General features: G+C 49.3%; 1 protein-coding gene across 1 annotated transcript; it reads left to right on the top strand.

Annotated features, from left to right (window-relative positions):
• The first annotated feature begins 5,692 nt into the window (after positions 1–5,692).
• Positions 5,693–8,834, top strand: LOC130491783 (uncharacterized protein C2orf72-like). The gene is made up of 2 exons (XM_056865575.1): positions 5,693–6,392; positions 8,692–8,834. The coding sequence occupies exons 1-2, from the start codon at positions 5,693–5,695 to the stop codon at positions 8,832–8,834; spliced, it is 843 nt and encodes a 280-aa protein (XP_056721553.1).
• Positions 8,835–13,778: the final 4,944 nt, after the last annotated feature.

Below are 13,778 nucleotides of genomic sequence, written 5' to 3'. Positions count from 1 at the left end.
CAGCTGGCGATCAGTTGTAATAGCAGGAGATCTCCAGCTAGTACCTGGAGGCTGGTAACCCTAGTGGTCCCCAAAAGAGGAAGGACTTGGTTTGTATATGCTGACTTTCTCTACCACTTAAGGAAGAATCAAACCGGCTTACAATCACCTTCCCTTCCCCTCCCCACAACAGACACCCTATGAGGTAGGTGAGGCTGAGAGAGCTGTGACTAGTGCTTAACCACTACACGCGGGGCTGGTGCTATCATTAGGCGAACTAGGTGGTTGCCTCGGACTCAGACCTCAGAGGACACAGAACTGGCCTTAGGGGCACAGTTTTAAACAGATTTGTTTCGAGAGAGAAATGAAACTGACCATTTATATAATTTATTTTAAGATAAGTACCACAATAGTGCTATGGAATATAATTAATTATGATGTCTTATAAAAAGTTTTGTGCTTTTATTTTTCTACAAGACATGTTTTTGAAAATTGGGGGCACAAGTAGTTAGCTTTGCCTAGGGCGCAAAAAAGACTGGCACCGGCCTTGCCCACAACAGACACCCTGTGAGGTAGGTGGGGTTGAGAGAAGTGACTAGTTCTTTATCTAATTTTATTTATTTGTACTCAGTTTTACCTAGGGTTGCCAACCTCCAGGTGGTGTAGCTGTATGAAATGATAGTATCAAGCTCACAAATGATATGCAAAAGTGCAGTTATATTATATACAAGTGCAAGGAGCCAACAGTGATAAAGATACATACATGAACATATGCACAAGGATAGAATGTAGCTGACAAGCTACCAATAAAGATGGTAAATTTCAACAATAATTGTCTTTCACAGGTAAGTACAATGACTTTTCTATCTGTCTCTTTCAGAGAGAAGTAAATGAAGCATGGAACAAGCAGAAGCATGTCAAAGCTGGAAGCGCCTTCCGGATGGTTTCAACGCTTTCACTGTCAAAAGACAGCTTCTTCAGCCAGTAGCCTCAAGTTGTTTCTCCTTATAATAACAATAAATATTCCTAAACACGTATCTTTTTCTTCTTTGCGCCCGGTTAAAAGATACGTGTTTAGGAATATTTATTGTTATTATAAGGAGAAACAACTTGAGGCTACTGGCTGAAGCTGTCTTTTGACAGTGAAAGCGTTGAAACCATCTGGAAGGCGCTTCCAGCTTTGACATGCTTCTGCTTGTTCCATGCTTCATTTACTTCTCTCTGAAAGAGACAGATAGAAAAGTCATTGTACTTACCTGTGATAAGACAATTATTGTTGAAATTTACCATCTTTATTGGTAGCTTGTCAGCTACATTCTATCCTTGTGTATATGTTCATGTATGTATCTTTAGCACTGTTGGCTCCTTGCACTTGTATATAATATAACTGCACTTTTGCATCTCATTTGTGAGCTCGATACTATCATTTCATACGGCTAGTCTATTTAGTATTGGTGCTTTATTTTCGCTAAACCTCCAGGTGGTGGCAGGAGATCTCCTGCTATTACAACTGATCTCCAGCCGACAATGATAAAGATACATACATGAACATATATACAAGGATAGAATGTAGCTGACAAGCTACCAATAAAGATGGTAAATTTCAACAATAATCGTCTTTCACAGGTAAGTACAATGACTTTTCTATATATCTCTTTCAGAGAGAAGTAAATGAAGCGTGGAACGAGCAGAAGCACGTCAAAGCTGGAAGCGCCTTCCGGATGGTTTCAACGCTTTCACTGTCAAAAGATACCCAGTTCACCTGGAGAGAGTGGCCACTTTGGCAATTGGCCTCAATGGCACCGAAGCCCCTCCCCAAACCCCGCCCTCCTCAGGCTCCGCCCCCGAAACCTCCCGCCGGTGGGGAAGAGGGACCCGGCAACCCTAGTTTTACCCAAAGATCCGTCCTTCCTTTTACATGCCAATAAAGGCTTGCATGGTATTGCGCGCGTGACCAGTTCTTAACCACCGCCCCGCGCCGGCTCTCGTGCACGGGAGCATGTGCAGAGCGCGTCCCCACCGCGAGCCAAGCGTGGGTTTCCCCGGGCCTCACCGGAGATGCGGGCTCTCGGGAAGCCGCCGCTGACGCGCCTGATGTCCAGGGCGCCGCCGGGTCGGCCGGGGTTGAAGATGGCCGTGTGGACCTCGACGGGCGCGCCGCCGCCGCCGCCCTGGTCCGGGAAGACCTCTCGGAGCAGGTCCTGGAGGCGCGCGCGGGCCTCGGCCTCCTCGTCCCCGCGCGGCTGCACGATCACGCCCACCAGGGCGGCCGGGGCGCGCCGGCTCTGCTCGCGCACGCCCTGCAGCACCTCCCGCAGCCGCGCCGGCCGCTCGCGCAGCGACGAGGCCCGGCACAGGAAGAAGATGAGCTGCCCGCTGGCCTGGGGCGCGGCGGCGGCGGCGGGCGGCGGGGGCAGGCCGGCCTGGCTGGTGACGGCCGCCAGGGCGCGCGGGGCCGGGGCGCGGGGGCCGGCGGCCGGCGGCAGCACGTGGTGCGCGAAGGAGCTGAGCACCGCCTGGGCGCTGTCCGGCTCCCACGCCTCGCCGGCCAGCAGCACCACCTGCGTGCGCTGCACCACCGCCTCGGGCTCGCCCGGCGCCCCCGCGGCCACGCCGCCGCCGCCCCGCCCGGCCCCCCGCCGCCCCGCGCTCCCGCTCGGCTGCTCTTGGCGCTCCATCCCCATCCCGCCTGGGCTCGGCGCCTGCGGACCGCGCTGGCCTCCTCCGCCGCGCCCGCCCCGCGGCGTGTCACAATCGCCCCCCCCCGGCCGGCCGCCCCCCCCCCGCGTAAAGGGCTGCGCGCGCGCTTGGCCCCGGGAGAGGCGACCCTTGGCTAGCGCGCGCGCCCCTCTCCGAGCCGTGCGCCCTGGGCGCGCCAGATCTCCAAACCGGGCGCCCTTTGCGCGCCAGATCTCCCGGGAGAGGCGACCCTTGGCTAGCCCGCGCGCCCCTCTCCAAGCCGTGTGCCCTGGGCGCGCCAGATCTCCAAACCGGGCGCCCTGGGCGCGCCAGATCTCCCGGGAGAGGCGACCCTTGGCTAGCCCGTGCGTCCCTCGCCAGATTTCTAAGCCGTGCGCCCTGGGCGCGCCAGATCTCCAAACCGTGCGCTCAGCCCGCAATGCTTCTGAAGGCACGACGGCCATTCTTCCAGGACGCCCCTCCTGTTGCAAAGACCTGGCCGCGGCGCCTCCTGCTTTTATTATTATTTATTTCGCAAAGTCCTGCCGTTGGGGTGGGGGGGGCTCAGCGGTGTCTTGGTGCCTTACCGGCAGTTAGCCGGTTCCTTTCTGGTTTAGAGCAGGGCTTCTTACACTTTTTCTACTTGGGACCCCTTTTTGCCTGAGAAATGTTTACGCGACCCCGGGTATATAGGTATGTAAAATAGGTATACAAATCAAACATTTACTGATAATAAATTATAAAGAATTGTATTTTAAAATTTAAACACATTGCAACCCCCACATTCAGTTACATGACCCCATATGGGGTCGCGACCCACAGTTTAAGAAGCTTTGGCTTAGAGCGCTCTTGGATTTTCAGACAGTTTTCTATAGGGGTTTCCTAGATGAGGTGGTTATTCAAAGGCTTGTGGGACATGGCCTGTGGAAATCACTGCTGCAGTCAAGATTGAGAAGGCCTTAAACCTATGATGGAAATGTCCTCTGTCAAAAGCAAACAAGTAAATAAAGAACAAAACCCAAAGAAGTCTTGACTCGCGAGGCCTGGTTTTAATCCCTGGGGGGAAGGTGGCATAGTATAGCCTGTTCTTGGAAGCTAAGCAGGGTTGGTGGTGCTGAGAAAGAATCTGCAGGTAATGGCAGACCACCTCGGTTTCTCACTTGCCTTGGTAGCCTCTGACTGGGGTCACTGCAATAACAAAGAGTCTTCTTGTGTTGCCTTGAAAACTAATGCATTTATTGTGGTATAAACTTTTGTGAGCCCAAGACCACCTCCCCAGCCTTCATACGTATGCATCCAAGTGACTCATGAAACCGCATGCCACGGTTAACTTGGCAGTCTTCACTACTCTGCAAGGATCAGTTATTTTGGGGAGGTGTGTAATATTATCCCCATGTTTATTTTTCATTGTAGCCCAACTTAGCCCAGGCTTATCAGAGCTAGGAAGCTAAACAATGTTCGCCATGGTGAGTACTTGGACCACCAAGGAAGAGTGGAGTTGCTATGCAGAAGAATTGGAGTTGCTACTCAAACCACCTCTGCTTATCTCTTCTAATTTGGAGAACCGGGTTTGATTCCCCACTCCTCCACATGAAGCCTGCTGGGTGACCTTGGACTAGTCACAGTTCTTGTCCAACTCAGCCCCACCTACCTCACAAAGGGCCTGTTGTGGGGAGAGGAAGGAAAGGCAATTGTAAGCCGCTTTGAGACTCCTTAAGGTAGAGAAAAGTAGGGTATAAAAACCAACTCTTCTTCTGGTGCAGAGCTTCTCAAGCTGTGGATCAGGACCCAGACATCCATCCGTTGCTGGGGGATGTGAGGCCTTATGGAAAGAGGTGGAACAGAGTGAACTGGGGAAGTCTTGACGGGGTATTACACTATATGCTAAGTCTTGATGGGATATTACACTATACATTATATGCATACAACTGTACAGTATGGGGTAGTGGTTAGAGTATTGGACTAAGTTGGGAGAGCCAGGTTCGAATCCCCACTCTGCCGTGGAAGCTTGCTGTGTGACCTTGAGCCTGTCACATGCTCCCAGTCTAACCTACCTTACGGGGTTGTTGTGGAGATAGAATGGAGAAGAGAATGATGTAAGCTGCTTTGGGTCTATCTTGGGGAGAATGGTTGGGTATAAATGAAGTAAATAAATACTATCCCATATAGCTTGCTGGAAGTAGGATCCTAATATGTAATTTTGCATCATTTAACGTGTCGTGTTAATACTTAGGTTTTGCTTTGGTTCTACTTTTTTAGATTTCTGGTTGGTTCTACAACCCTAATGTTGTTGCATTGTTTATTGGATGTCCCACCCTGTTGACTATAAATAATGTAAATTTAAAAAATGCATCATGAAAAATAAACTTTGTTAACTGATGTTGAGATTCTTGTGCTTTATGTTGGGGAGGGGTAAAGTAGCATGGATTAACTTTTCAAGGGCATCTTGAGAAGCAGAATGGCTGTGTAGAAGCAAGTCCGGCTCTAGAAAATGTGAGAACTACCTAGCTGGATGTCTCGCTTGAACTGCTTCACCAGGAGCATCTTCGGGCTTATGCAAGCAGCAAAATCTAGCCATAAAGTTTCCACCCGGTTTGCATCACTCCTGGATGGAGTGGGAAAGATTTGAATGCTGACCATGGAAAAGCAAAACTCTCACAAAATCAAGTAGATTAGTATGACTCCTCAGTTTTCCATGTCCAGAGAGTTTTATCTAGGGGAGAGGATTCAAAAGCATAGCCCAGTCAATTTGCAACTAAAACGGTACGATTCAGGAACACCTTTGCCTCTGAATACTGCTGATTGTACAAACTGACCCTGGCGACCCCAATCTGATGGGTGCCAGCTGCTTGTTTTCAGCCCAGATGTTAAAGATGGGGCTGTGCCCCTCCGACTTGGCTTATGGGGAGGGACTCGGCTGAGCTTTGTGTGTCTGCCCGGGTGCATGTATTGTGACATCACCGGAGGGAGAGTAGCTGGAAACCCTGCAGTATTAGCAGAGGGCAGAAGGCAGCTGGGTCCATGCTAGAAGGACATGAGCAAGAAGGGACAGGGCCCAGGGCAGCCCCCCAAAACACCATGCCCTGCGGAGAAGGCGCATCAGGACTTTCAGGTCCTGATGCAGAAGATTGGGGGGCGGCCAGAGGTGCTCCTCATCGGGGAGACCGTGGGGGGCAAGGACATCCATGGTCTCATGGGCTCTTTCGTCAAGGACCTGTTCTCGACCACCGGGCACCCCATTCCTCCCGGGGAGGTCCTGAAGGACCAACGTAACGCCTTGTTCCCCGCAGGAGGAAGCAAGTCATGCCAGCTCATCTTCTTCCTATGCCGAGCCTCTTGCGTGAAAGGCAAGCAGGCAGAGCTGCAGAAGATCCTGAAGGAGGTGAAGCAGATTGTCCGGAAGGCTCCATGCGCCTTGGTGGGAATCGTCATGGAGCCGCAGAACGGAGAAGAAGCGGAGGCCCGTTGCCAGCTGGAGAAACTGATGCGCGGGGTCTTCCCAAAGCTGCCGCAGAAACGGGGCCAGAAAACCGTCAACAAGGGGGACATGGGCAAGGAGCTGGAGCTGGAGGACGTCGAGGTGGAAGTGGAGATCTACGTCCCCGGCCAGCCGACGGGGAAGCTGGCAGTCATGAAGGCCGCCTGCCGCGCGTCAGAAGCCCTGTCCAAATGCGGAGGTGCGACAAGCGCTGGGAGTGCTATTGAGCAGGGCGAGGGAGTGGACGCTGGCAGGGGTAAGGCAGGAAGGGGGACCAGCGTGGTGTAGTGGTTAAGAGCGGTGGTTTGGAGCGGTGGACTCTGATTTGGAGAACTGGGTTTGATTCCCCACTCCTCCACATGAGTGGCGGAGGCTAATCTGGTGAACTGGATTTGTTTCCCCACTCCTACACACGAAGCCAGCTGGGTGACCTTGGGCTAGTCACAGCTCTCTTAGAGCTCTCTCAGCCCCACCTACCTCACAGGGTGTCTGTTGAGGGGAGGGGAAGGTGATTGTAAGCCAGGTTGAGACTCCCTTAAGTGGTAGAGAAAGTTGGCATATAAAAACCAACTATTCTTCTTCAAAAGGGTAAAGCCCTTAAAAGATATGCTGCCTGTTCTCCCTTGTGTATACTTGCAACTGCCTCCCCAAAGTCTATGGTTGGTAAAGAACTGACGAAACACTAACCCCACGTGGGTGTGTGAAATAGCTGCACTGAGCTAGCTGCGCTGTTTTGGTTTCTCCAAGCCGTCTCAGTGCTGCCATCTGCATATCGGCTCTGATCCCTCAAGTCAGTCAAGGAACAGAAACTTTAACAAATCAAGCAACAGACTGCTACAGACTATAGCCTGTTATACATTCTTTTATTCTGTATTTGAAGTGCAACTGCTTATTGAGAGCATATAGCTTTAGCAAGTTGTATCAACTCCCTTGTTATTTGAGTTGCTTATGTGGTAAAGGGAAGATGCCTGGGGAAGGCACTGGCAAACCACCCCGTAAACAAAGTTTGCCTAGTAAACGTCGGGATGTGACATCACCCCATGGGTCAGGAATGACCCAGTGCTTGCACAGGGGACCTTTACCATTTTTTATATGTGGTGCTGGGGTGAGAACGTATATTGGCAAATAGAGCCAAGTTGTTAAATGAGCTATTGAGTTGTTGTTTCCTTGGTACTGCTTTCATGAAGACTAGCATTCACCTTTACCCTGCCACCAGTTTGTTTCTCAATAGTTTTAAGGGCCAGACTAGGTACCACAAGATCCACGAACGTTTATTGATGTTCATGCGTAAGTCGAGGGGGAGTATTTTCAGCTGAAAACGGAGTTTGTGTGTGAGAGAAGCTCAAGTCTGCCCTCCTTGCAGTGGCCCATGGCTTTCAGTCTTTTCCTTCCAGCCCAATTTACCTGTGATACTGTAGCCAGATATAGGGAAAAACACATAAAGCCAGTTAGAGGGGAGAAGGGAGCAGGGGGTTGCTGCTCCTGCGTGCTCCAGTGTAGGTTAAAAACACGCTTGAACGCCAGATGGTTCGGTTTCTGACTCGTGTGCCAGCTGTGAACGAGCAGATGATTTCTCGGCCAGCAGTTCATAGCCCGTCTGTGCCTGTGTTGCATGAACAGGCTAGGTTCTGCCAGGGATCAGAAGCTGACTCCCAGGTCATTCCCTGATCAGCTGAGAGTTGGGTTCAGCCCAAAGCTGTTCGACAGCTGTTCACATTGTTTGGCTTAATCTGAATGTATCTGGGTTTTGATTACAGTCTGATTGTGTTATTCATAGTATGTTTGCTGTGAAATTTGGGGCATTGCTAGATAAAACTAGAAACCCCACACCTCCCCTCACAGGAACAGGAGGATGAATGAATGAATGAATATGTGTGGATCCTCCATTTGTGTCTGATTTAACATTAAGAAACAGTGACGGAAATACAAAAAACACACCATGCAGTTACCCAGAGAATTGCTATGCTGGTTTATTTGTTTGCATTTCCATATTTGTAAGGCTGGTGTATTGCATTGTGTCTTCTAAGTCAGTTTGCGACAAAGAAATAGAAAAAAAATCAATAAATGGAACCAAAACAAAAATAAAGAACTGGTCAAATCTGTCAAAAGCAAGCCCCGACAGCATCAAGACTAGTCCTCCATGCCAAAATAAGTTACCATCCGGAAAGGGATCCTCTCTCGAAGACCCAGCAGAATGAAAATTAAAATGTGTCAGTTTCTGAAAGGGCAGGGCTGCAGGCATCTCTTGGTGGAAGGGCACCCCAGGATTGGGGTAACTACTGAAAAGGCCCTGCAACTAGTGGAAGACTAAGGCCATTTATGCATGGAAGTTTTTGCTTTGGATTTGCCGCTCTCTAGATGCACATTTTCCCCATCCGCATTCTCAAAACTCTGCATGGGGGGCTAATTTTTGAGTTTTGAGAATTTGGATGGGGAAAATGTGCATCTCTGGAGCGGCAAACCCAAGGCAAAACCTCCCATGCATAAATTACCTAACAATATTGCACCCGCAAAAGATGATTGGTGTCTACGCATTTGCTAACCTTTTCTTGCAGGTTCTTCTTGGAGGTCAGTAGCCCTCAAAGGTTTATTGGGGACCATGTTCGTGGCTGGCCTTGCCTCTGCAGGGTGGTATTTCTACGACCAAGGCATGATCCCATCAGACATCATTCCACCAGGCCTGTTCCCTTTTGCTTGAGGTAAGTGTGTTTTCTCTCTCAGCCAAAAGCCTTGTTACAAACCAGCATGTGACTTGGAGCAAGATAACTTATTTGCTGCATCCCAAATACTGGGACTTGGGATGTCACCCAATAAAATTGGGTGGTAAAGAGGTTCAAGGTAGGGGAAAGAACAGCTTTCCTTCACACACAGTGTGTAACTTAATGAAACTTGACTTGCTGTCATCAGATGGAAGGCTGGTTGCTAGATTAGATGGCTTTGAAAAAGGGGGTTGGCAGATTTATGGAGGAAGGGAAGCCTACGCTTAATCAGGACAGCTTAAAATGCTCAGAGGCATTACCCTTCAAGTACTAGGTGCACAAAGCAAAAGAAAGCCTCACCTTTTGTGTTGCGCTTCCCAGAGGAATCTGCATATCCTTTGTTGGAGGCAGAAAGTTGGGTAAGATGGACCTCTTGCCTTGCTGAATCAGACTGTTCTTATGTTAGTAAGTATTCAAGTCGGATAAGTGAGGATAAATAATAAGTTGGGGTCCATACGATGGATATGGGGGATAAGCTGGTATAGTGAAGTGGTAGTAAGCTGAGGAGACAGGAAAGCTCCTGGTTCAAATATCAACCTAGCTTGAACCTGCAGGCCTTCCACTCTCGCTTGACCCTAGCCTTTCAATTGCAGCATCAGGGTAAAAATGCCACTCTCCATATTTTGTGAAGCGCATAGACCACTTTCCATCAATGTTGAGCTATCTATTTATTTGGACACACAACGCTGCCTTATACTCAGTCCGACTATTGGTCCATCAAAAGGGTTGCCAACCTTCAGGTGGTAGTTGGAGATCTCCCACTATTACAGCTGATCTCCAGGTTGACGGAGATCAGTTCACCTGGAGAAAATGGCCGCTTTGCAAGGTGCCCTGCATGGCATTATACACCAATGAAGTCAGTCAGTCTTTATTATTACCATCCACGACCAGTAAGACACCATTGAAGTCCCTCCCCAAACCCCATCCTCTTCAGGCTCCACCCCCAAAATTTTCCAGGTATTTCCCACAGCCCCTCCCTATTTATTTATTAATAGCCTGTCTTTCTTGCTGAAACTCAAAGTCAAGCAGCAAAGATCCTTATGCTGTGGTGGGCAGGTGTTCCCAAAGCAACGTTTTTAAAAAACCTGCACAGCCAAACAGATCTCCAGTGGCCAATCCGAAACACTTCTGGGCAAAAGCCTCAGCTGACCCCGCCTACTTTCTAAAAACACTTGGTGGGGACCAGGAAAGGTGTTGGCAGGTGTCCTGGCAGCCATGAGTATCATGTTGGGGAACACTGTTCTAGAACGTTACTGAAGGGGGACATAGGGTTGCCAGGTCCCTCTTCGCCACTGGTGGGAGATTTTTGGGGCAGAGCCTGAGCAGGGTGGGGTTTGGGGAGGGGAGGGGCTTCAATGCCATAGAGTTCAATTGCCAAAGCAGCCATTTTTCTCCAGGTGAACTGATCTCTATTGGCTGGAGATCAGTTGAATTAGCAGGAAATCTCCTGCTACTGCCTGGCAGTTGGCAACCCTAGGGACATTGCCATTTGTATGTTTTCATACTTCTGAACATGTAAGTGCTTGAAGAAAACTCTGTTGACCTGATGGTTGTGGTTTGTTTTTCTCTCCAGAGCCTGACTGCCTGGATTTCAGCTGTCCTTCAAAATAAACCAACAGCATGGCACATTCTCTCTCTGTGTGTGAATATCATATGGAGCTGGTTCTTGAATATCTAAGATCAGCAATTCTAGCACTCTCTACTGGGGAAGACTCTGCTATATTCCCTCACAAAAACCTCTGGATGGTGACAATTCCCCCCCCCCCAAATAGCAGCAAGTGATATCCTGCTTCTTGAGCAATGATGTTGTTCCCAGCAGCCTGATTTTCAGAGGCAGTAGAAAAGGCAAGTCATGGGTCTTTACATAAAATGTTTACTTCCTTCTGGGCTGATAAATAATGGCTGAGAGACATCAGTTAACCACTGAGAATACTACTTCAAGAGTAGAATTACTGCAGATCCCATAGTCCAAGAAACATAGCATCTACCAGATGGAATTTCTGTGGTCCTTGGTCATAGGATAGGTATCTCTATGTCTTAGTTATTTCTCTGTGGTCTGAAGATCAGTTGTAATCCCAGATCTCCAGCCCCCACCTAGAGGTTGGCAACCTTATCAGGGTATGCCATAGAGTCCACCGTCCAAAGCAACCATGTTCTCCACAGAAACTAATATCTGTAGAGTGGAGATTGGTTGTAATTTGGGCAGTCTCCAGGCCCCACTTGGAGTTTGATCAACAAGAGAAGGAAAACCTATGCTGAAAACAATTAGAATACAAATGAAAGAAACAGCACGATGGCTCAATATAAATATAATAATTTACATTTAACAAAAATGGACAAAAACATACACATACAAATAAACACCATCCATTACATACATACAGTGCCATAACCAATAGTCCACAAAAGTCCCAATTGCTTCGACTGGCGATTCTCCACTTCGATAGAAGGCTTCTTGCAGTTGTAAATTACAAGCCGCAGTAGTTGGATATTGTATAAGCAATTGGGACTTTTTAATGTTTTTGTCCATTGTTAAGTGTAAATTATTATATTTATATTGAGCCATCGTGCTGTTTCTTTCATTAGTATTCCCACTTGAAGTTTGGCAGCTCTATGTACACCAAACTTATAGGCGTCATCTTCTGGCAGGGTGTAAAATAGCTGGCCATTTGCTGGAAGAAGGCATTCTGTGCCTACGTTAAGGAAGGAGGCCCAAGTTTAAATTGTTTGTCAGCTATGAACACATGCAGCTGCCTTATACTGAAACAGACCCTTGGTCCATCGAAGTCGGTATTGTCTACTCAGACCGGCAGTGGCTCTCCATGGCTCTCAGGCTGAGGTCTTTCACATCACCTACTTGCCTAGTCCCTTTAACTCTTTTTTCTGCCAAGGGCCATTTGGATATTTATCACATCATTTGTGGGCCATACAAAATTATCAACTTAAAAATTAGCCTGCTATATTCTTGGGCGGTCCTAGCAGCTCCATAGCTAACGACTCTTCTTCAAGGGGGAAAAAGGTTCCTTTTCTCGGCAAAACAAACTCACATCCGCCTTGAGTAGAGGCTATTCCTGTCCGCAGGAGGAAGCAGATCGCCAGTCTTAGATCCTTCTGAGCTAGAGATCTGCCAGGACCCACAAAGGGCCTTAAACTGCGGGCCTTAAACAGCCCCGAGGCCTGACGTTTCCCACCCCTGCTTTAACTGGAGATGCCGGGGATGGAACCTGGGACCTAGGGTTGCCAGGTCCCTCTTCTCAATTGGCGGGATATTTTTGGGGTGGAGCCTGAAGAGGGCGGGGTTTGGGGAGGGACTTCAATGCCATAGAATCCAATTGCCAAAGCGGGCATTTTTCTCCAGGTGATCTGATCTCTGTCGGCTGGAGATCAGTTGAATTAGCAGATCTCCTGCTACTACCTGGCAGTTAAGCCTAAATAAATTGACATGTGTGCTGAACAAACACTGGTTAAAGAGAAATACATCACCCAGCTCAAACAGTACTCTTTTATATATAGAATGGGTAACAAAACCTCCAAATAAAGAATTACTATAAGTATAATTCACAGTGGGTAGCCGTGTTAGTCTGTTTGCAGTAGTCAAAAAGGGCAAGAGTCCAGTAGCACCTTAAAGACTAACAAAAATATTTTCTGGTAGGGTATGAGCTTTCGTGAGCCACAGCTCAGTTCTCAGATACTTCTTCAGAAAGCTACCAGAAAATATTTTTGTTAGTCTTTAAGGTGCTACTGGACTCTTGCCCTTTTTGACTACTATAAGTATGCAACTCTCAACAGAATTATTCCAAATACATTTCAACTAATGACTTTATGACTTGGAACTTAGTTGAAATGTATTTGGAATAATTCTGTTGAGAGTTGCATACTTATAGTAATTCTTTATTTGGAGGTTCTGTCACCCATCCTATATATAAAAGAGTACTGTTTGAGCTGGGTGCTGTATTTCTCTTTAACTACCTGGCAGTTGGCAACCCTACTGGGGACTTCTGTATGCCAAACAGATGCTCTACCACTGAACCACAGCCCCTCTCCTTAAAGAAGTGCACTGGGCGACCTCATGGCAGAGGGTACTCTGTATATGCTCAGAAGCTTGGGAATGAACATGTTCCAAGTTTGAACTTCAGGGCGCTCTGCTCGTTCTGAGAGCACGAGTTTTTTACTGAACTTTGGCGTGGTGGGTTGTGGCTGCTTGGGGAAACAGGCCTATCTTTATTTCCCGTGAAGCTCCGGACCGCCTTCTTTAAGGACGCTGCCCCTTTAAGGCGAGGCCGCGCGCCGTTCGCCCAGACAAAAGCCGGCGAAGCGGGCTTCCCCCCCCTTCCACAAAGTCCCGGATATAGCGGCCCGTTCCCATTGGCCACGGAAGGCGGGACCTAATCAGCAGCGACGCACAAAATGGCAGCGGCGCCGCGGCGGTCCTTTCTGGCGCTTACATAACGCGACCTTCTCTCCTCCCCCTGGCCTGTCGCGCGCGCGCGCGCCCTCTCAACCTAACCTAATTTTTTTTTCTGGGGGAGCGGAGAGTGACGTCCGCGCCGTCCATTCGGACGGCAGGGCGGGTTCGAGCTGGTCCAACCGGTGTGCGGGAATCGCCGGAGAGGCGGAAACCCGTAGAAGAGCAGGGTTGAAAATCCCGTCTTATTTATTTTGTCGTTCTCCCCCACTCCCTCCGCGCGCTTAGCGCATCCCGCTCTCTTTGCGCACGCGCAGGAGGAGGGCGGCGCGCGAGCTAGGGAGCGGGCGCGAGGAGGGAGACGGGGAGGCGGGAGGCCTGAGGTGTCGCCTGCCGGCTTCGCTCGTCTCCTCTGCCGGTGGGGGAGGGGCGCCGTCCGCCCGCCTTCCCGCCATTTTTTTTTCTCCCTTGCGGGGCG

Source organism: Euleptes europaea, chromosome 19, assembly GCF_029931775.1.
Source record: "Euleptes europaea isolate rEulEur1 chromosome 19, rEulEur1.hap1, whole genome shotgun sequence".
NCBI lineage: Eukaryota > Metazoa > Chordata > Lepidosauria > Squamata > Sphaerodactylidae > Euleptes > Euleptes europaea.
The sequence above is the reverse complement of the archived record's forward strand: the minus strand, read 5'-3'. Positions and strand labels throughout refer to the sequence as shown.